The sequence below is a fragment of the Carica papaya genome, chromosome 5 (genome assembly GCF_054855325.1).
Source record: "Carica papaya isolate Zhongbai chromosome 5, ASM5485532v1, whole genome shotgun sequence".
NCBI lineage: Eukaryota > Viridiplantae > Streptophyta > Magnoliopsida > Brassicales > Caricaceae > Carica > Carica papaya.
The window spans coordinates 15,448,368-15,471,620 of NC_142313.1; the positions used below are offsets into that span (position 1 = coordinate 15,448,368).

The 23,253-nt window shown below is 39.0% G+C and overlaps 1 protein-coding gene across 3 annotated transcripts; it reads left to right on the forward strand.

Annotated features, from left to right (window-relative positions):
* The first annotated feature begins 8,701 nt into the window (after nucleotides 1–8,701).
* Nucleotides 8,702–12,413, forward strand: LOC110810105 (Ribosomal RNA processing Brix domain protein). 3 transcript variants are annotated; one of them, XM_022036177.2, is made up of 7 exons: nucleotides 8,702–9,115; nucleotides 9,212–9,290; nucleotides 9,443–9,646; nucleotides 11,174–11,419; nucleotides 11,501–11,743; nucleotides 11,842–11,907; nucleotides 12,069–12,413. In XM_022036177.2, exons 2-7 carry the CDS (start codon nucleotides 9,222–9,224, stop codon nucleotides 12,189–12,191), a joined length of 951 nt encoding a protein of 316 aa, XP_021891869.1. In that variant the 5' UTR covers nucleotides 8,702–9,115; nucleotides 9,212–9,221; the 3' UTR covers nucleotides 12,192–12,413. The 3 variants fall into 3 exon arrangements, with proteins under 3 accessions (XP_021891869.1, XP_021891867.1, XP_021891868.1); XM_022036175.2 differs by having other exon boundaries at nucleotides 8,703–9,100; XM_022036176.2 differs by having other exon boundaries at nucleotides 8,703–9,046.
* The last annotated feature ends 10,840 nt before the right edge of the window (nucleotides 12,414–23,253 follow it).

Here is a 23,253-nt window from a genome sequence, read left to right on the forward strand (position 1 = left end):
GAACTGATTTTAGATTTTTTAGGATATTTCTAGGTACTTGAAGCGTGTTTTAATCCCCGAAGAAAAATTTAGGGAACCCGGGGACTGCCAGTAAGTGCAATCAAAAGTTAGCATTTTGGACATCAGTTTGAGAAAAATCTCTCACCTCATTCCCTGTTATGGAATTGAAGTTTAATTTTAAATAATGTGATATTTTGTTAAACTTAAAAAATATTCATAATTAATTACATGTTACTAATTGAGCCAGAACTAATTATTTACTATTATTTGTTGTGTTTACCAATTGCCTGACTTTATAGTTTTCGAATACATGATAATACATTGAAATTGGTATGATGATGCAATTATATTCCTTTGATGCATGTTTTGCCTATTTTATGTGATTACGGTTGAATTGAAAAATTGAAAATTAAAGATAAACGAAAAATAATTTGATTAAGTGGATGGATGAACGACAGCCTTACTGGATATTGTGGGAGATGGTGGACGGACATGGTACATAGGGAGCCCTACCGTGAACATTGTCTCATACCAGACGGGGTATGGGGACGACCCATTTTATCCTCATACTGGACGAGGTATTGAGGAATAATATTTTTTGGCACTCATACCGGACGGGATATGAAGATGGTCCGTTAATTAAAAATGTTAAAAAAAGGATTCACATGTTGTGGGGACATCCCTATGGGTCCCCCATAGATACCAGTAGGCTGAAAAAAGAGAAAGTTGTTATTCCGACTGATTGCATATGAAATTATAATATGTGTTATGTTATTTACTCTATAGGTTGTTTTTGAAAATCTCGCTACGATAAGTATGCGGTAAATAATTTTATTTATAAAAAATGAATTTATTTAAATTAAAGGCTCCATTAGTTGTTTTTATGATTTCTACCAACCTTCATTTCTGTGTCGGTGAGTAGTGTGATACTCTTACTGGGCTAGTGTAGCTCAATGTTTTATTAATCATTTCAGATCAAGATGATCAAGATCCAGACCCCGATCCACAAGAGGGTTGTAAGTAAGACATTATGTTTGTTTACTTTTAATTTATTTTTTTAGTTATTAGTTGTTCTTTTAAAAGGGTTATTCTCGTAAGCCCTATTTGGTACTTTCAGTTATTGTGTAAGGAATGTAAACCCAAATTTATTATTTCGCTTCTGCACTAAATTTATAATTTATCACATTTGGAGTTCATGAGCCGTCACAGTTGGTATCAGAGTCGCGTTCTTCAGCACTATTCTTTACACAAAATCTTTAGAAAACACAAAAAATAATGAATTATTATTCAGTCGTTCCTTGTGAAATGCAGGTACATATAGATGAGGAGAGGAAGACCCCCACTAAACCGAGCAGCCCAGGAGGGTTCACTTCGAGAGGATGTTGACCGGTTATTTGAGATGATGGAGAGACTCATTGCTGCCCAGCAGCCCCGAGAGGAAAGGAGAGAGTTACCTAACCCTCCCTCGTTGCCACAGGTCGAGCCACCCTTGCAGCAAGAGGATCCCGAACCACTCCAGTACGACCCTGCTCCTCCACAGTACCACCCGACACCACCACAATATGATCCAATGCCCCAGCTACAGTACCACCTGGCACCACCACAATATGGCCTAGTGCCCCAACCGCATCACCCGACACCACCACAGTACAATCTGGTACCTCTACCGTAGCATCTAGTACCACCACAGGGCCATTCAGTCCATCCTCAGCACAATCCAGTCCCTCTTCCACGGGACCCAGTTCCTCCCATGATGGACCCAAACTACATTGAGAGGTATAAAAGACTAAACCCATCTACTTTTATAGGGAGATCATTATTTGAAGAGGCCGAGCACTAGTTAGCTGAGATAGAGAAAGCCTTCACCACTCTTGGGGTGATTCCCGAGCAAAGGGTCATCCTTACTACCTATATGCTGGTGGGAGAAGCAGGCCGCTGGTGGCAACTCAAGTAGGCCACCCTGCCTGTTCCAGTCAATTGGGAACAATTCTTGACGGCCTTTCATGCAGAGTACCTTCTAGAGCATCTCCGACATCTGAAGGAAATGAAGTTTGCACACCTGGTTCAGGAGGACATGGCTGTATTAGAATATGCTCGAAAGTTCTTAGAGTTAGGCCGGTACTCCCCTAAGAGCATGATGGATGAAGGCATGAAGGCAAGAAAGTTCGAGTAGGGTTTCCATCCTGATATAAGACAGCAGTTGTATATATTTGAGCTCAGTACTTACTCAGCTGTTTTGGCCAAGGTACAATTAGTGGAGAGAAACCTTTGCATTTTTCCTCCAGCAGTGGGGAACCTTAAGCCATCGACTCCACACTGCAGACTAGCACCTACTGCACCTGTTCAACAAAATAAGAGACTCAGGTCGATAACTCAGGCTCCCCCTCAGATTCCAACAATAGGACATGGTAAGACCTGTCAGTACTGTGACAAAGATTATGGGGACTGACCCTGCTATCACCTCAACAACACCTGCCGCATATATGGTAGTACCCAACATTATGCAAGGGAGTGCCTGAGGAACCAGAACCAGGCCAAACCTCTTATTCAGGGCAGGACTTACAACCTCACTTAGCAAGATGCAGAAGCCAACCCAGATGTGGTACAGGGTATGTACACTATCTGTAATCATCTTGCACATGTTTTAATTGATACTGATGCCTGACATTTATTTATTTCACATATTTTTGCATCAAAATTAAATGTATTACCTGAAAGACTTGATTCTGTATTTTTTGTATCTACTTCTAGGAGTATGACACTACTGAGGGAGGTTATATGTAGAGTCTGTGTTATAGATATAACATATAAAAAATTGAGTGTGGACCTAATAAAAATTGACACGGGAGACTTTGATGTAAATTTAGAAATGAACTAACTAGCAGCGTATTACACCATCGTAGATTATTTTCATAAGAAGGTTGTATGAAACCCTCCTAATAAGGAGTCATTTACAAATTAATAAAAAAATTTAACAATTGTTCCCTCATGGCAAATTTTCCTATTATCAAGTGCTTTAACTCGACTGTTTCTCTAACTAGGCAAACCCAAGAAAGAAATTAGTATTCAAGAGATCCCGGTAGTCTAAAACTTTCTGGATGTGTTCCCAAATGAACTATCTAGACTGCCAGTGGATAGCACCATAGATTTTCAGCCAAACACTCAGCCTATTTTGGTTGCTCCTTACCGCATGAGTCGTGTTGAGATGGAAGAGCTAAGAAAACAGATCAATGAATTGCAGGACAATGAATTTATCCGACATAGTGTGTCCTCTTAGGGTGCTAGAGTCACATTTGTAAGAAATGGAGATGAAATATTGAGGTTATGTATTGACTACAGAAGTCTGAACAGAGTCATGATCAAGAACAAGTACTCCCTCCCTAGGATCGATGACCTTTTTGATCAGTTGTAGGGTGTCCAGGTTTTCTCCAAGATAGACCTGCGTTCAGGTTACCATAAGGTAAAGATCAGGGTAGAAGACATTCCCAAAACAGCCTTTCAAATTAGGTAGGGACACTATGAGTTCCTGATCATACCATTTGGACCAACCAACGCATCAACCATCTTTATAGATTTGATGAACAAGGTTTTCAGACAATTTTTGGATCAGTTCGTTATTGTATTCATCGATGATATCTTGGTTTATTCAAAAAGCAGAGAGGAATACGCTCACCATCTAACTCAGGTTTTGCAGATTCTCAGATAAAAGAAGTTGTATGTAAAGTTTAGTAACTGTGAGTTCTGACTTGAGCAGACTACCTTCCTAGAGTATATCATATCAAAAGATAGAGTATCTGTGAACGCCAAAAAATTTGAAGCAATGCTCGGCTGGGAAAAATTGACCTTAGTCAAGGAAATTCATAGTTTTCTGTGGATGAAAGGTTATTATCACAGATTTGTGGAACGATTTTCTAACATAACTACTCCTCTGACTCGACTCACAAAGAAGAATGTCAAGTTTGAGTGGAACGAGAACATCAAGTTTGAGTGGAATGAGAACTGTGAAAGAAATTTTTCAAAACTAAAGAAATGGTTGACTACTACACTTGTGTTGGCCTTGCCGAGCGGATCGGGTGGATATGCAGTTTATAGTGATGCCTCCTACCTAGATTTGAGTTGTGTTCTGATGCAGTATGAGAAGGTCATAGCCTATGGGTCCAGACAGTTGAAGAGTCATGAGAAAAATTACCATATCCATGACTTAGAACTTACTGCAATTATTCACGCCTTGAAGACTTGACGCAATTACTTATATGGGGAGACCTTTCATATCTATACCGATCATAAGAACTTGAAACACATATTCACTTAAAAGGATCTCAACATGCGTCAGAGAAGATGGATAGAACTCCTCAAGGACTATGATTACAACTTGTTATATCATCCGGATAAGGGCAACGTGGTAGCCGATGCATTCAGCAGAAAAAGTACAGGTATATTAGCTCACTTGATGGTTTCAGAATGTAGGGTAATAGGGGCCGCACAACAGATACGACTTCAGGACCTGAAGAGAGTTATATGTTTGGCCCTCTTGATCATTCAACCTGAGTTAATCTAGAGAATAAAGAAAGCTTAGTCCGCCGATTCAACCCTAGCAATTCTCAAGAAAGATGTAGAATAGGGAGTTAATTTAGAATTTTCAATTTCTACCGATGGGTTACTTATATTTCAGGACATGGTGTATATTCCAGGTGATAGTGAGTTGAAAAAAAAAATCATGATAGAGGTCTATAACTCAAAGTTTGCCAAGCATCCCGGAAGCACTAAGATGTATCAAAGTATGTGATCCCGATTTTGGTAGAACGAGATGAAAAGAGATGTGACTGACTTTGTTTCTAAGTGTTTGGTATGTCAGTAGGTCAAGACATAGCATCAACGCTCAGGCGGGCTACTTTAGCCATTATTAATTCCGGAGTAGAAGTGGAAACATATTATAATGGATTTCGTGATAGGATTGCCTAGGGCACGCTTAGGACATGATACCATTTGGGTAATTGTTGACTGACTTACCAAGTCTTCCCACTTCTGCCATCAGGATGACTGACCCCTTGAATAAACTAGGAAGAATGTATATTTGGGAGATAGTCAGATTACATGGAGTGTCAGTGATAGTAGTGTCTAATAGGGACTCCAAGTTCATTTCTCGATTTCGGTCTAGTTTTCAGCAAGTTATGGGAACGAAACTGTCCCTTAGTACTGCATTTCACCCTTAAATCGATGGACAGTCAGAAAGGACGATCTGGATACTTGAGGATATACTCCGAGTTTGTCTTCTTAACTTCGGGGGCCATTGGGATGATCATCTACCCCCTGATAGAGTTCGCCTATAACAATAGCTACCAAACAAGTATTGACATGCTCCGTCTGAGCCGTTGTATGGCCACCCATACAGATTGATGATATGTTGAAAAGAAGTGGGTGATAGAAAACTGTTCGACACAGATCTTATAGAGGAGACTACAGCCAAAATAGTTAAGATTAGGAAGAATATTCAGACAGCTCAAAGCAAACAGAAGAGTTATGCAGATACCCGAATGAGAGATTTAGAATTTGAGAAAGGTGATCGGATATTCCTTAAGGTCACTTTTCTCAAGGAAATCAGTAGGTTTGGCAAGAAGGAGAAACTAAACCCCCCAGTTTATTAGAACATTTGAAATCTTAAATCGAATTGGCACCGCCGCCTACAGACTGGCACTGCCTCCAAAACTTTCTAGAGTTCATAATGTATTTCATGTGTCCATGCTATGCAAGTACAACCCAAACCCCTCTCATGTCTTGGTCCACGAACCTTTTTTACTCTAGAAGGATCTGTCATATAAGGAAGTACCGGTTAGTATTGTGGACCGAAAGAGCAGAGTACTCCGCAACGAGAAAATTTCCTTTGTTAAGGTCCTATGGTAGAATCATACACCGGGAAAGGCCACATGAGAGTTAGAATCAGATTTTAGAACCTAATATCCTCGACTGTTTGATTGAGTGAGAGATAGAAAAAATTGAGGGACTAAATTTTTTTTAAGAGGGGGGGGGGGAGGAGTTGTAATGCCCTAATTAATTATAATTATAATTATAATTAATGAATAAATATAATTTTTTAATTTTTTAATTCTTATTTAATGTAAAAATGAAGGAAATTAAATGGAGGATGAAATTAAAAATAATTTTGGGAAAATGGGTGAAAATTTAGGTTCTGGAGGTATTTTTGAAAGAAAAATCAAAAACTGGGGGTCAAAACGTAATTTAAAAAAATTTTGCCACGTAGGACGCCCAGTCAATAGTCCCGACGAATCAGAGCGCACTGCGTGGCAAGGGATGCTGACGCGATGCCATGCGGGAAGACAAGCTGGTGATCCATGAGCTCGCGATCGGACGGTCCAGATTTGTTCTTGCGCGCACGGACGGTCCGGATTCATTCCCTCCCCAGACGCAATCGGACGACAAATTTAAACACGATGAACGGTTTAGATCCACTTCCTATTTAAACACGATCAGACGGTTTAGATCAAATCACGATTGGACGGCCCAGATCAAACGTGATGGACAACCCAGATTAAAAGGGGACGAATATAAATAACCCTCTTCACACCAAACCCTAACCCTAGCCGCTAGACCCTCCATTGGAGAAGAAGATTCAGTCACCGGGAAGGAAGCCGACCACCGCCACGGCTGCACTGGAACCACTTTCAACCGCCAAAGAGGTAAAAAAATTTTCTTTGCTCGAAATTTGATTTTAAAGACCCCCATGGCCAAATCAGAGCAAAAAGACTGGCGAATTGGCCGAAAACCGTGGGTAAAGTCCGGCGGCGCCGCCGTTGAAAAATGCAAAAACTGCATCCGATGAGGCCCTTTCCAATTTCTGTTTTGCATAACTCTTCCACCATTGTAATCACCATTTCCTTTTCTACAGGTTGACTGAAGCAAAACATCTAACTGTGAAGGTGAGCCAGCAGAGCCGCTGCCGGTAAGTTTCGGTTTCTTCGACTTTTTTGGCCAACTGAGGCCCCTTACCATGTTTTCTCACAGGAATTGGTACAAAACCGGCCGAGTTCGATAAAAAATGGCCGAAAACAATTGACTTAAGGCAAAGCGCCACCGCGGGCGGCGATGCCATTGCCGGAGCACGGCGGAGCCACCATGCCGGAATTTCGAAATTCGCCAAAAAAGGTTCTTAACACTGATTTTGAATTTTTTGGGATATTTCTAGGTACTTGAAGTACGTTTTAATCCCCGAAGAAAAATTTAGGGAAGTCGGGGACCGCCAGTAAGCACAGTCAAAAGTTAGCATTTTGTATATCAATTTGAGTAAGAATTTCTCACTTCATTTTCTGTTATGAAAATGAAGTTTAATTTTAAATAATGTGGTATTTTGTGAAACTCAAAAAATATTCGTAATTAATTACAGGTTACTAATGGAGTCAGAACCGGTTATTTACTATTATTTGTTGTGTTTAACCGATTGTCTGACTTTATAGTTTTCGAATACGTGATAATACACTGGAATTGGTATGATGATGTGATTGTATTCCTTTTATGCATGTTTTGCCTGTTTTATGTGATTACAGTTGAATTGGAAAACTAAAAATTAAAGGTAAACGAAAAATTGTTTAATTAAATAGATGAATGAACACGTCGCCTTACTAGATATTTTGGGAGATGGTGGACAGGTCGGGTACATAGGAAACCCTACCGTAAACGTTGCCTCATACCAGACTGGGTATCGAGATTTGATAATTTTGTGCTCATACCGGACGGGATATGGAGACGGTCCGTTTCACCATCATATCGGATGAGGTATTGAGGGATGATATCTTTTGGTGCTCATATCGGACGACATATGGGGACGGTCCGTTAAATGAAAATATTAAAAAAAGATTCATGCGTAGTGGGGACATCCCTATGGGTCCCATGAATACTAATAGACTGAAAAAAAGGAAAGTTGTTGTTCTGACTGATTGTATATGAAATTATAATATGTGTTATGTTATTAAATCTATATATTATTTTTAGAAATCTCGTTACGGTAAGTATGCGGTAAATAATTTTATTAATGAAAAACGAATTTACTTAAATTAAAAACTCTATTAGTTGTTTTTATGATTTCTACCAACATTTATTTTTGTGTCGGTGAATAGCGTGATATTCTTACTGAGGTAGTATAACTCACTCTTTCAATAACCATTTCAGATCAATTTGATCATGATTTAGAGTCCGATCCACAAAAGAGTTGCGAGTAAGACATTCCGTTTGTTTACTTTTAATTTATTTTTTTGGTTATTAATTGTTCTTTTAGAATAAGTATTCTCAAAAGCTCTATTTAGTACTTTCAGTTATTGTATAAGGAATATAAATTTAAATTTATTATTTTACTTCCGCACTAAATTTATAATTTATTACATTTGGAATTCATGAGCCATTACAAAGTACATATATTTCATTTAATTTATATATATAAATCTCGATATTGATTTTTTTTTTTAAATTTAAATTTTAATGAATAACAGTATTTAAAATTTTATGTTAATATATTTATAATTATAGTTAATATTAACATACTAATTTTATTTTTTATTTTTTAAAAAATTAAAAATAACACATTTTTAAAAAAAATTAAAGAACGTATTATCCATATCTTATATATATATATATATATTTACCATATGTTTTTGCTTATATATTTAAAGATATCTCATTTATTTTTATTTACTTTCCAAACTCCCATCTATATACTTGGGTTAGGGTTTTTGCACTTACGTTTCAGGGTCAGGTTTAGAGAGAAATTTGTAAGCAGACCCGGTACTAGCCAGCGGCTTCTTCATACCGTCTCCTAATCGTCACGGCAGCGGCTTGGCGGCTCTTCCCTTCATCCAAGCGAAAATTTCTTCCTCCTCTTCAGTATTGTACTTCTCCCTTGTCTCTCTGAAAGTTGGAAGCAGAGGCAGCTTGTGGCCGTAGCCTTCTCAGTTCTTCACAGCAGCGGGGCTTCATATATTCTTCGCAGCAACAGCTCATATATTCCTCAAAAAACGGCTCCTCTTCTTCCCAGAAGCGGGTTTCTTTCTGCTGCTGTTACATTTGTGGTTTTTGTGACCAGTGTGCTGTTTATGTATATGTCTTTTATGTATTTCTCTCCATGTAATCTTTCAATTCATACAGACTGAAAAGGCAGATTTAGTGTTAGGCAATTGATAAATTTCTTATTCCTTTCTGGTTGCAGTTCATAAATCATGTTGAAAATTAAAACTCCGAAAAGAGGCAGAGACAAGCGCGAGCTTGAAAAGCGTGCCCCGAAGCCCGTAAGTTTTCATAGCTATTAAATCCTTTACACATGTCCCATTTTTGTTTCTTGAAATAAATAATTTAAGTAGAACAGTTTCTTTCTTAATTTTCAACTACAAAAGAGGCGAACTAGCTTATTAATTTGATGGTGGCTTCATTGTGTTTGCAGGTGGAAACAGGGAAGAAGACGCTGATCCTTCATGGCACAAAGACGAGCAGCACCTTGAATGCCGTGTTGACAGAAATTTATAATCTCAAGAAAGACAGTGCTGTGAAATATTCCCGGAAGAACGAGAACATTAGACCGTTTGAAAGTGGGGGCGAGACTTCACTTGAGTTCTTCTCCCGCAAAACTGATTGCAGCATCTTCGTGGTAAGTTTGCAAGGGAAAGACAGGGATTTTACTCGTGATTGTGAATGCGTGTATTTTTCTTCAACATTCTTCTGTCTTACTATTTGCTGTGTGACACCTACATTTTTGAGGTTGGATCCGGAAGTCAATGTTCTAGTTTTTCCCTAGGTTTTTCTCTATGAAATTGGCAGGCCATTTTCCTTAAATAGATTTTCACATAAGGGCTCTGTATGGGAAAGTGGAAATGGAGTGAGATTGAGGTTATTTAGTATCATAAGATAGTTGGAAGAGAGAGGACTAAACAAAAATGATGCAAGAGAGATTTTATTGTGAAGTAAACGACATGGTATATAAACCACTATGTTTGAAGTGCAAGGATTATGAGGGTAAGTAAAGAAAATGAATTGGAGGCTCATCCGCTTATTCACTTGTTTGAATTAAAAAAAAAGTAAGCACGTCGATGGTGTATGGTGTATATGTATCTCACATATTTCTTAAATAACTCTATTTTTTTTTTCCATTCCTTCAAATTGAGAAAAAAAATGGGGAACAAAATTGCTTGAAAATTTTAAAGAGAATTTTTTGTTTTATTCTTGCTACCTAATTTCCCTTTTACTAATAATTGGCGGTATTGACTATTTTGTTCTAACTAATAATTTGTTTTTCTTTATAATAAATCAAACAAAACACCATAAAAATCACTTCCTTTTCTTTATTTTTTCAGTTTTTACTTAGGAAGTACTTTTCATTTCCTTCCCTTTTACAAACAAATCGTTTTGTTTCTTTTCCTCTACTTTCAATTAGTTCTCTGAATCGAAACATAGTGAAAGATAAATTTGGCTAATTGGGAACTGAGGGAATTAAGATCTGATTGCATAACAAAATTGACTGGGAATAGGATTTAGGGATCCTACTTAAAGATTGATAGCATCATGTAGTGATGCAGAACAAGAACAAGACTGTCAAGAAATTCTCTGAATTATCTCTATTTATGATGAAAGAAATTACAAAATATAAGCAAGCTCTAACTAAGCTTTATCTGATTAGGATTAGAAACTGTAGTACAAAATATGAATTTAAGCAATAAATAAAATACTGCTAGTCCTGCTTTTACCCACACCCTTATAGAAGATATGTTTGAAAGAAGAAAATTTCCAAATCTATTTAGAAGCCTAATTGAGTATTATTCTTCTTTATCATGGAGAGCTAACACAAATTAAAACATCTAGTCTAGGTTAGAAATTACTATCATTATTGAGGGGGTGATTAACATGTATGTTTGGGACAATGTTTTGTATACCTTGCTCATTTAGATAATTTTCACTTAATTGGTGCAAATCTGGGTTTCTGGTGTAAGTAAATTCCCTGATAATTTAGGGGAAATCTGGAAGGTCATGACAGCTGAAAGAATTTGTGAATAATGGCATCTGAAGATCCTTCTGTTCAATCTTCTAGATTTTGACAATGTATTATTTGCTTCCGGGTTATTTTCTTTTCTAGTGGTTTCTGCAGGGGTTTATATGTTTTCTTTTTGCATTTTTCTTGCAGTATGGTTCACACTCAAAGAAACGGCCTGACAATCTTGTAATAGGCCGAACATATGACCATCTCATTTATGACCTTGTTGAAGTTGGTGTGGAAAATTTTAAATCAATGGTTTCGTTTGCATATGATAAGAAAGTAGGTCCAAAAGTAGGATCAAAGCCATTCATTGTTTTTATTGGGGAAAATTTTGAAAGCATACAAGAGCTGAAACATTTGAAAGAAGTTTTGCTTGATCTATTCCGGGGAGAGGTATGTGTCTCTACAGCTCCTTGCTCTTATTTTTTTCTTTTTAGTTGAAAGGATATTTTAGAAACAATCTAAATAATGCAGGTAGTTGAGAACTTAAATCTTGCTGGCGTAGACCGAGCTTATACATGTACTGCAGTATCTTCAAATAGGGTGTTGTTTACTCACTGTGCACTGCGGCTTAAAAAGTCTGGTACTATAGTCCCAAGAATGGAACTTGTTGAGGTAGGCCCATCTATGGATTTGGTTGTTCGTCGTCATCGTCTTCCAAATGAAATACTAGTGAAGGAAGCCATGAAGACAGTTAAAGATCAAGCCAAAAAGAAGGTTGACTGTCTCGACCACCTGTTAAATTTACCTTCACTGCTCTTGTTAGGAGAATTGAGTGATATGTCCTGATGCAAACTCTATTTGCATGTTTGCAGATAAAAAATGTTAGTCAGGATCCATTACAAGGGAGGATTGGAAAGATTTATATTCCCGATCAGAAGGTAACTGGATTATTATCCATTTGAAATATGATTCTGTTAACTGGGAACTTCATTTGTTTCGTGGAGCAAGAGACTTGGCTGCATATCAGTGTTGTTGTGTTGCATTGTTTTATGCACATTGATTTGTTGTTCCATTTTAACTGATAACATTATTCATGCAGGTTGGAGAAATGGCACTACCTAACAAAGCAAAAGGTGTGAAGAGAGAGCGTCGTGAAGCTAAGATGAAAAATGACGGCAGAGAGCAACCATCCAAAAAGCACAAGGAAGAAGAGTCTACATGATTCATTGGCCTTCTGGATTTCTGTTGTATCCAACACCGCTATCTTGCCTTGATGTAATTTTGGAATTTGCCTTGGGGTTAAAATGGAGATGAAATGCCATGATGGCGACACAGATTTTTCGGTTGGGCATGGTGAAATGCTCGATCCATAGAATTTTGCACACACTAAAAATCCAAACTTATCCTTTTATCATAAATTAAACAAATTGAGTTGCATTCAGAATGCAGGAAGTTTCTGTCCGGTATCACTGGATAAATATATCCTGTTCTATAATATTTATAGGAAAAAAGTTGAAAGAGCCGAAGGAAAAGAGGAATGTAGAGTTCAATTGTCGTGTTTGGTCTTAAGATTTACTTGTAAAATGTAAGTTTGAGGTGCTTCTGTGCGGATGGAATTTATTGCCTTTTTCTGCGCTAGAAATGGCTTATGATGGGATATTATCTTAACCCAGATGAAATAAAGCAAAGTGGAAGATGTGAAGCGTAAGTGATCAACAGCTTATGGTTAGTTAAGACATATTATGCGCTAATTTTGCTTTTCTGGAGGATTTTACTAGATGTGGCTATATATTTTATTATTTTATTGTTACATTTGCTAATGTTATTTTTACTATTATTTTTATATCTTGTGCGTTACATGGTAACAAATATAGTTAAAAAGGCTAGTATAATTTTATTAGCTAATATCATATTTATTACTATCCAATAAAATAACATTTAATTTTTAAATGAAACTCTAGTTCTCTCAATCTTTTGGTGGATTCTTATTGGCATTGGTTCAAATTAATGCACCTTTTGACCTTCTGAATGGCTTTTCTGAATTTGACTCATTTTTCTCTATCTCTTGAAGCATCTTCAGTCATTGCTAGATAGATTTGTTGTTCTTACATCATCATCACTACTATTCTTTAATGAGGTAAGAAAGAACCCAAAATTTCGCTTCTTTAGAACTCAATATGCCTTATTAAAAGTCCTTTATTATATTTTTCATTAATTTTATCAAGATTTTTTTTATTGTAACTTAGATAGATAATATTTGCATTCAAAAACATGAAAATATCTTATATTGAACTTTTTCCTTTTGTCATAGGCACTTCAACTTTTCATAATATAAGGAGTGGTATTAACCATTTCAGCCTAGAAACATTTAGACCGAACAAGTTATTTGACATGGAAGGGGACGAGAAATGATCATTTTGATTCCCAGAACCTCACATAACGTATTAATCAGAAGATTTAACCACCTAATTTATCTTTCCTACTTGAATTTATACCCACCAATATGATATAAAAAATCAAGATGATAGGGAAATAAAAATAATAAAAAAAGACGTCACAGCTTATTTGATAAGTCGATCCCAATTCATTAGTTTAACAAGTCTTCGTAAGCTCTCCAACTTGAAAAAACTTGTAAAAGTCTCTCAAAATTAGCCAAAACAAATTTAGAAATAAAGCAAAAACTTTAAAATTTTATTGAACTCAAGTTGTGATTACAACCTAAGGATGGAAGCCTTTATATAAGCTTTTATTGACTAATTTGATTCAGAGTAAGATTCCAACTTTATACTAGGATTCTTAAAAAATAATTTAACTAGAACTCTTACACAAAAATATTAAATTAATTAAGTCTTTATCTAGACTTAATAAAATACTCAGAAATAATTAAAATAAATATTAAAACAATCTTCTCTCCTTATCTAGATTTCCATGTGGCTTGATTTTCTTTGGACTTTTAATTTGAGAAGAAATTTTACTTCAATTTTGGACTTTAAACACATGTCAAAAGTTGTAGAAGTCTCTTGCTGTAGGAATCTTTGGAAAATTAGGAAAAAAAGTGAGAAAAGGAGTATAAAAAGACTCACTTTGTGGCTGCCCGCCAAGTCCGTGCGGGTAGCATGCAAATGACATGCGGGTCGCGTGCTCCTAGCACATGGATGCTCCTTACACTCGCGCGGTCGCTTGGGTGTGTGCCTAGGTGTTCCCGCACATACGCAAGGGCTGCACATGCGTTTGGGCGTGTGGGTGCACTAGTGCGCGCATTGTGGCTTACGACTGTTGCTGCCCACATGCGCCGTGTGCTTCTCTGCATGGGCAAAAAATCCTGCATGTGCAGGTGCCTTAACACGCTTGTGTATATGGCCACACACGTGTACCTAATGGGTACCCATATCCAAATTACGTTTTGGGCTTCCACTCGGGGTGGGATTCGTGGGTCGAGCCTCTTCTTGACCGTAAGGCCTAATAACTTCCTCGTTTTTTGTCTTTTCTGATTCTTCCTTTTCTTAGGTCGAGGTTCATACCCATTTAATTCCTTTTTGGTTCCTGACTCACTTTTCTTTAGGTCCTAGACTTGGATTTAGGTGGATCCAGCTTGAGTACTTTCAGTTTGAGAATACTTCTTAGTGTATCATAGAAACACACTATTGAATGATTGTTTCCGTTATTTTGTTGTCATAGGGATCTCCTATTTGTCACAAGAATTCTTCTCATTTATTATCACATCTGAATGTTCTTGCACGAAGAGACAATTTTTAGTCCCTATTAAGGCATTGTCTTCTTCTGCATGCCATCCTGCGAACTCATCATAGGCTTCTTAATCTTAACCTGGTCTTTGTATGCTTCTCTCCGGGATAATGGAGTCAGAACATGAGTTAGACCTCCCATGCATATAAAATAGTAATTTTTTCCACCAGCATGATTAATATTCCTGTTGTACTGAAATGGTCTTCCTAGTAATAAGTGCTCTACTTACATAGGAACGACGTCGCACAGTATCTCGTCCTCATACTTAACCAATAGAAAACAGAACTCGTACCTACTTAATGGTATTGATCGATCTCCTTACTATTATCTAACTAATATAACTTATAGGGATTAGGGTGCGACATACAAGGTAACCCTATCCTATCTACTAGCAAGGTGTAACATCTCGAAAAGTTTTATACTTAATTGTATTATAAAACCCTAATTATTTGGGCTATAAGACCATTTGAACTCTTTAAAATTTCATACTTTAATTTTCGAATGAAATTTAATTTACAACTTTTCGTATTTATTGGTTATTTAGTTTAAATAATAGTTTTTAAAATTTATTTTTTATATTGGTTTGTTAAAAAGGTTTAAGGGAAAAAAGAGGAGAAGATAGTGGAAAAATTATGCGAAAAAAATGCTCGCGAAAAAAACCCTCCACTCGTGTGGGCCCCCATGCCGCTCAAGTATTCGTGTGCGCGGCCAACTCAAGATGTACGCTTGTATGCACGTCCCATCTATGTGGGGCACAGGGCGCGCAGTTTATGCATGTCACATAGCGTGCAGATGGGCACACGGCTCCGTGTGCCTTGTGTGCGTGCCTGCACGCAAGGTAGGTTGGGGCAGCGTGTGCTGCCTCAGGTAGTGCGCGCTGCCCCTAGTGCAGCGTATTGATGTCGGTTGGGCGACGTGCCGTCATCAGTTGGGTGGCGTGCCACCATCGTTTGGGCAGCGTGCCGCTGTCGTTTAGGTTGCTTGCCTCTAGTTTTCACATCATTGTCTTGTCGCCATCATCACATCAGCCATCCATCAGTCATGTTCGTCAATCATCATGTCGTATCAAGTAACTTTTTACTTTCTTCTCTCTTCACAAGATTTCACCACTTCATACAAATCTAATAGTCCCCATTTTTTATAAATTGGGACCCCTTTTCACCATTTCCTCATCACTCCAACTTCATTTTTTCATCCACCAAAGAGTTTTAGAGAGAGTGAGCTAGAGAGAGAGGGGGAAGAATTAAAAGAAAGAAAGACATAGGAAGACTCCAAGATTTCAGCAAGGAATGAGCATTTATTTTTAACATAGTAAGGAGTATTTCTATACTAAATTAATGAAATTTTAATTGATTGGTTGTATGCTTAAATAAAAATTATTAAATGTTAATGCATGGTTATATGAACGTATATAAATCGATTATTTGCATGTTTAACTAAAATAATTAATTTGCACGTGATAAATGTTAATGAATGATATATTGTACGATGATGAAGTAACGAGCATGATGTCATATTATAAACATGAGAGATATGTATCGGTATTGCATGCACGGTTCATAAAATATGTTCGTTAGGCTTTTTATCTCTTAAAAGTTTTCTATTTCTTCCCCCATTTGGTCTGAAAAGACGTGAAAGAACCACTCCTTGTGGATGATGGGTATCCTCTAATGAGAGTAGTGATGCGATATGATTGTAGGGATCACTTTTGGTGAAGTACAACTATAACCATAGTTTACAAGTAAGACCACTGTGGTTGGTACAACCGTGGTCATATATCGTGTCATGGTTTGACAAGCTGTAAATGTACTGTTGGTTTGGCAAGCCGTAAATTACTAATATAATGTGAAATGAATTGGTCATTTCACATGGGTAGTCGGAAATTAGTATTTGCCCTCAGTAGATAGAAGTCGGAACGACTTCGCACGAAGAATAAAAATGAAATAAAGAGCATGCCATGATTTGTTTGATTTTCTTTACTTTTAGCATGATTGATTTGATTGACATGATATGACTATAACATTATGGACATGATATTTTCTTTAATAAAGTAAATTATTTTCTTAATTAATGAATAGACCCCTAACACAATTTTCAATGGTAAGTAATTATGATACTATATCTCAGTTTAAATTATTTTTGAAATCTTGGTGATGTTATTTAAATATTACTTTCCTTACTGAGTTTGTGAAACTCATCCCTTTCCATGCCCTCTTCAGATTAGGATGATAATGAGGAACTAATCATTGATCTACCCCTGGAAGCCTTCGAGGATCTCGTGGATTCGTGAACCGTTATGAGTGCATATTTTATCCTGCACTTTGATGAGCCCATCTTTTGTAGAGGCTTATAATTTTTTTGTTTCGACCTCGGTATTGTAATAATAGGAATTATATTATTATTTTTTGTAAGAGATTGTAATTATTTATTCTACTGCATATATCTACCTTATATGCATTCGTATATGTTTCTATTTCTAGCACCCTTATTCTTTAATTAACATTTGGGATGTCACACAAGGTGCTAGCAACATTAGTGCAACTGCCTCCATAAATAATCACACTACAGATATTTCCTTTAATGAGACAGTAGAAGTGGAAGATTATTTCCCTATGGTCATTGTCCTCTTAATTAACTTGCATGTTCAGAGTTTGTTGGGTCACAAACACATCTCCCTGAACTAGTTGGGCAAAATTTTCTTTACTAGCCCCAAATAATGACATGTCTTCCTATTCACTGTCGCTCTCATGATCAGTGATGACATCCCCATAATCTCGTATGATCATTGCCTATTGATTAGGATACTAGTATGTTATATGTGCAGTCCCCAGACACTTGAAACATTTTATAGTGCTTTCTCTTGAAATAGGTGCCTTAAGGTTACTTATTAGATTACTAGAAGGTTGTTTGTCCTTTTTTCTCCTAAACCTTCTTATTCTCATTCCTTCTAGACCATCTTTGATTGAACTGTGTGTCATTGACTACTCCCCTCGTAGTTACCTTGTGTTTTAATTGTCCCTCAATTTTGGTAAGCTTATGTACCATTTCTTCGAAGTCAATATAGTTTTGCAATTCAAGGATATTGGCAATATCTTTATCCAGGTCTTCTAAGAACAGAGTCATAATAGCTTCAGGTCATTCCTGTAACACCCCGGCACCTTCGTACTTAAATGTAGTTTTGTAAAACTCCTATTTATTCGGGTCCTAAGGCCATTAACTATTTAATTTAATTTTTTCATATCTGTATATTTTAGAACTTTTGTAGCACCCGGAAAGGAGGAGGAAAAAAAAAAAAAAAAAAAAAAAAAAAAAAGGGGGGGGCCACGTCAGCAGCCACGTCAGCAGGCCCGGTCAGCAGTCCCGGCCAACCGGGGCCTGCCACGTGGCAAGATCGCGTCACTCCAAAAGGAGCCACGTTGGCGATCCGCGTGGGTGCGATCCGACGACCCAGATCAATCGCGCGATCGGACGGTCCAGATTCAAACGCACGGACGGCCCAGATTCAATCAAAAACGAACGGCCCAGATTAAAACGAAATGAACGGCTGTGATCAAAAGGCAAGGGGTTATAAATAGAACCCCCACACCAGACCACAAACCCTAGCCGCCAGCCGCTCGCCGGAGAAGACGAACCAGAGGCCGACCGCCGCCACCCGCCGCCACTTGCCGCCGCACCGGGGAAATTTCCGACCGCCGATCGAGGTAAATTTCATACCCCCGACTCGTTTTTCCCCACTGATTCCTCCTATGGCCAAATCGAAGCCGAAATCCTGGCCAAACGACCGGAATACGCGGCCGAAGCCCAGCGGCGCCGCCGCGCCCCCTCTCGGTTTTTGCCTCCGACGAGGCCCTTCCCGGCCTCCGTTCGATGCAATTTTTATATCACCGTGATCACCATTCTTTTCTCTACAGGTTGACCGAAGCCAAATCACCAAAACACGAACCTCGCCGGAGAGTCGCCGTACCCGAGAGCGCCGCCGCCGGTAAGCTCCGCTTTTCCGTGATTTTTTGGCCCCCCGAGGGCCCTAGGGTTGTTTCCTGACAAGGACCAATGCGAGTGTGGCCGAATTCGGCCAAAAACGGCCGAAAACAGTCAACCCGAGGCGACTCGCCGCCGTGCCGGAGTTGCGATTTGGGCCGAAAGAGGCCCTGGGCCTAATTTGGATTTTTTTTGGAACACGTGCAGGTACTGTTAGTGTGTTTCAGTTCCCCGGGAAAAATTCAGGGAAAATTAGGGACAGCCTGCAGGCGCACTGTGAATCGTATTCGGATCCCGAAAACAAGTAAGGACCCCTCACCTTATTTCCTATCACGGTATTAAAGTTCAAAATGATAAAACGGTATTTCTTGAATTAATGCATGTGTGAAATTGCTTAAGGTAGCTAATGGAGCCCGAGTCTAGTGTGATTGGTGGTTTGGCCTGTTTACAGCTTTAAATGCAAAATGAGGTTTGATGTGTTTATTTTACAGATTTGTGTGCATTTACTACGTTTTTATTAATCATGGGTTGAATGACTGAAAAACCGATACTGTATGTTGTCTGTTTGGCATGAACTACTGTTTGCTTGTTTGTATGTGAATTGATGATGCTTATTGAGGAAAAGGAAAATGAAAGATTGTGTAGACTGATAATTGTATGATGGGGTTAGCCTGACTAGATATCCTGGGAGATGGTGGACGGACCGGGTCCGTAGGGAACCCTACCGGGATTGTGGTCTCACATGCCGGACGGGGTATGGAGATCTTATGGTTTTGGCGCCCATACCGGACGGGGTATGGGGACGGCCCGTTTCACCCTCATACCGGACGGGGTATTGAGGTTCATGGTTTTGGCGCCCATACCGGACGGGGTATGGGGACGGCCTTGGAAACTGATTATGAATGTTAAAGATTAACGGGTAGCGGAACCCCTATGGACCCCCACGGATACTAGTAGGCTGGTAAATGAGAAAAGAGATATGTTGTACAATGATTGAATTACAAGAGGCGTGATAAGTGTTATGTTTTACAGCTTAGATTATTCAATGATTATGATGATGTTATTGTTTTTGTCATATTGTTTTCATAAATTCCACCAAGGTAAGTGGATGGTAAAGGTTTTCATGTTAATAAACGAGTTTGTTGTAAATTATGCTCCATTGGTCTTTTTGTGGTTTTCTACCCACCTTTATCTCCGTGACGGTGAGATATCGTGATGTTCTTACTGGGCTAGTGTAGCTCACTCCTTAATTAACCATTTCAGATCAGGAAGACATGGTTCCCGAGCCCGTTCCGCAGGAGGACGACGAAGGGGATGCCTAGAGACTCTGTAGTCATACGCATAGTTTATTTTCGAGTTTTCTTTCTTAGTTAGTTTAACCTTTTATATTTTAAGTACGTTTTTTTTGGTTTTTCGTGTAAGGGATGTTAACTGAAATTTTGATCTCGCTTCCGCATTCGATATATTTAAATACTCATTTCTTTTTTAATATTTTCCGGGGCCGTTACAACTTTAGTTAAAATTTTTCTTATTTTATTAAAATTATTTTATTTATGTAATTTATAACTAAATTTTAATTTTAAGGAAAAATAGAGGAAAAATGGCAGAGAAAATCCCGCGAAAACCACGGGAAAAATCCCTGCTCATGTAGGTCTCTGCATGCCACGCGCGAGCACGCAGCTAGCTGGATGTTTGGGTGGTGTGCCACCATTTGGGAGGTGTGCGTCGTCCCTTTGCGAGCGTGCCCTCGGTCTTTGTGCTCACCCATCGCGTTGCCATTGTCTTGTCGGACGTCCATTAGTTACGTCCATAAGTCGTCGCATCGTGTTGGTCAACTTTTTCTTTCATCTCTCTTCACGAATTCACAACACTGGGCAAAAATCCGACGACCCATTTTTATCTATAAATAAGGACTCTCTCCTGACCATTTCTTCATACTTCTTCATTTTTACTTCCTTAAAGAGTCTCCTAGAGAGAGGGAGAGGACTTGGAGAAGTATGAAAGAAAAAAGAAAATGTAGGCAAATCTTTAAGCATTCGGTAAGGAAATCTTGATATTTTTATGTGCATTCTAAGGAGCATTTCTAGAAAAATTAATATTTTGCATGATTAATATGAAATAAAATTGCATGTTTTAGTAGATTTTGAGTTGTAAATTAATTTGTTGGGTTATATGTCTATGATAGAATATAAATGATGCATGAAATGTCATGATATTTGCATTAAGACGCATGAATCTATTACGAAAATGGACATGTATGTAGCGCCCGGGGAAATTGAAGAAAAAAAAAAAAAAAAAAACGCGCGTGCCACGTCAGCAGACCCAGTCAGCAGGCCTGGCCAACCAGGACCTACCACGTGGCAAAACCATGTCGACTGGGGACGGGCCACGTTGGCGATCCGCGTGCGCGCGATCGGACGGCCCAGATCAATCGCGCGCACGGACGGCCCAGATTTAATCGCACGGACGGCCCAGATTTAATCAAAAACGGACGGCCCAAATTAAATCAAAATGGACGGCTGAGATCAAAAGGCAAAAGGGTATAAATAAGACCCCCACACCAGACCCCAAACCCTAGCCGCCTGCCCTCGCCGGAGAAGACGAACCAGAAGCCGGCCGCCGCCGCACCGGAGGGATTTCCGACCGCCGATCGAGGTAAATTTCATGCTCCCAACTCGTTTTTCCACGCTGATTTCTCCAGTGGCCAAATCGGAGCCAAAATCCTGGCCAAACGGCCGAAAAACACGGCCGAAAGCCAGCGGCGCCACCGCGCCCCTTCTCTGTTTTTGCCTCCGATGAGGCCCTTCCCGGCCTCCGTTTAATGCAATTTTTATATCACCGTGATCACCATTCTTTTCTCTACAGGTTGATCGGAGTCGAATCACCAAAACACGAACTTCACCGGAGAGCCGCCGCACCCGAGAGCACCGCCGCCGGTAAGCTTCGGTTTTCCGTAAATTTTCGGCCCCCCGAGGGCCGTAGGGTTGTTTTATCGCAGGAACCAATGCGAGTGTGGCCGAATTCGGCCGGAAACGGCCGAAAACGGCCAACCCGAGGCAAATTACCGCCGCAAGCGGCGGCACCGACGCCGGAGCACGGCGGAGCCATCGTGCCGGAGTTGCGATATTGGCCGAAAGGGGCCCTAGGCCTAATTTGGGATTTTTTGGAACACGTGCAGGTACCAGTAGTGCGTTTCAGTTCCCCGAGAAAAATTCAGGGAAAATTAGGGACAGCCTGTAGGCGCACTGTGAAGCCGTGTTCGGACCCCGAAACGAGTAAGGACCCCTCACCCTATTTCCTATCACGGTTTTAAAGTTCAATAAATGATAAAACGGTATTTCATGAATCAACGAATGTGTGAAATTGCTTAAGGTCGCTAATGGAGCCCGAGTCTAGTGTGTTTGTCGGTTAACTGTTATTTGACCTATTTACAGTTTTAAATGCAGTATGAGATTTGATGTTTTCATTTTATAGTTTCGTGTGCACATTCTACTGTTTTATTGATTATGGATTGAATGACCGGGATATTGATGCTGTATGTTGTCTGTTTGGCATAAATTATCGTTTTGCTTGTTTGTATGTGATTGATAATGCTGACTGAGGGAAAAAGAGAATGAAAGATTATGTAAATGGAAATTGTATACTGTGGTCAGCCTGACTAGATATCCTAGGAGATGGTGGACGGACCGGGTCCGTAGGGAACCCTACCGGAATTGTGGTCTCCCATACTGGACGGAGTATGGAGATCTTATGTGTTTTGGCGCCCATACCGGACGGGGTATGGGGACGGCCCGTTTCACCCTCATACCGGACGGGGTAATGAGGTTTATGGTTTGGCGCCCATACCGGACGGGGTATGGGGACGGCCCTGGAATGGATTTCAAGTGTTAAGGATTAACGGGTAGCGGGACCCCTATGGATCCCCATGGATACTAGTTGGCTGGTAAATTAGGAAAATATGTTGTGTAACGATTGAATTACGAAAAGTTTGATAGGTATTATGTTATACAGTTCATATATATGTTTTCATGATGATGATGATGTTATTGCTTTCGTATATTGTTTTATGAATTTCACCGAGATAAGTGAATGGTAAAGGCTTTTATTATTAATAAAAGGATTTGTTGTAAATTATGTTCCATTGGTCTTTTTGTGTTTTCTACCCACCTTTACCTCCGTGATGGTGAGATATCGTGATGTCTTTACTGGGCTAGTGTAGCTCATTCCTTATTTAATCATTTCAGATCAAGAGGACATCGTTCCCGAGCCGGTTCTGCAGGAGGACGACGAAGGGGACGCCTAAAGACTCCATAGTCACATTCGTAGTTTTTACTTTCAAGTTTCTCCTTTAGGTAGTTTAATCTTTTATATTTTGTGAGCACGTTTTTTGTTTTAGTGTAAGGGATGTTATTCAAATTTTGACTTCGCTTCCGCATTTGATATTTATAATATAAATTCCATTTTAAATTTCCGGGGCTGCTACAATGTAGGTCAAACATCGTAATGTTTATGCATGACATTTGTAATAATATACTTCGTTAGACTATTATTTCTGAGGGGTT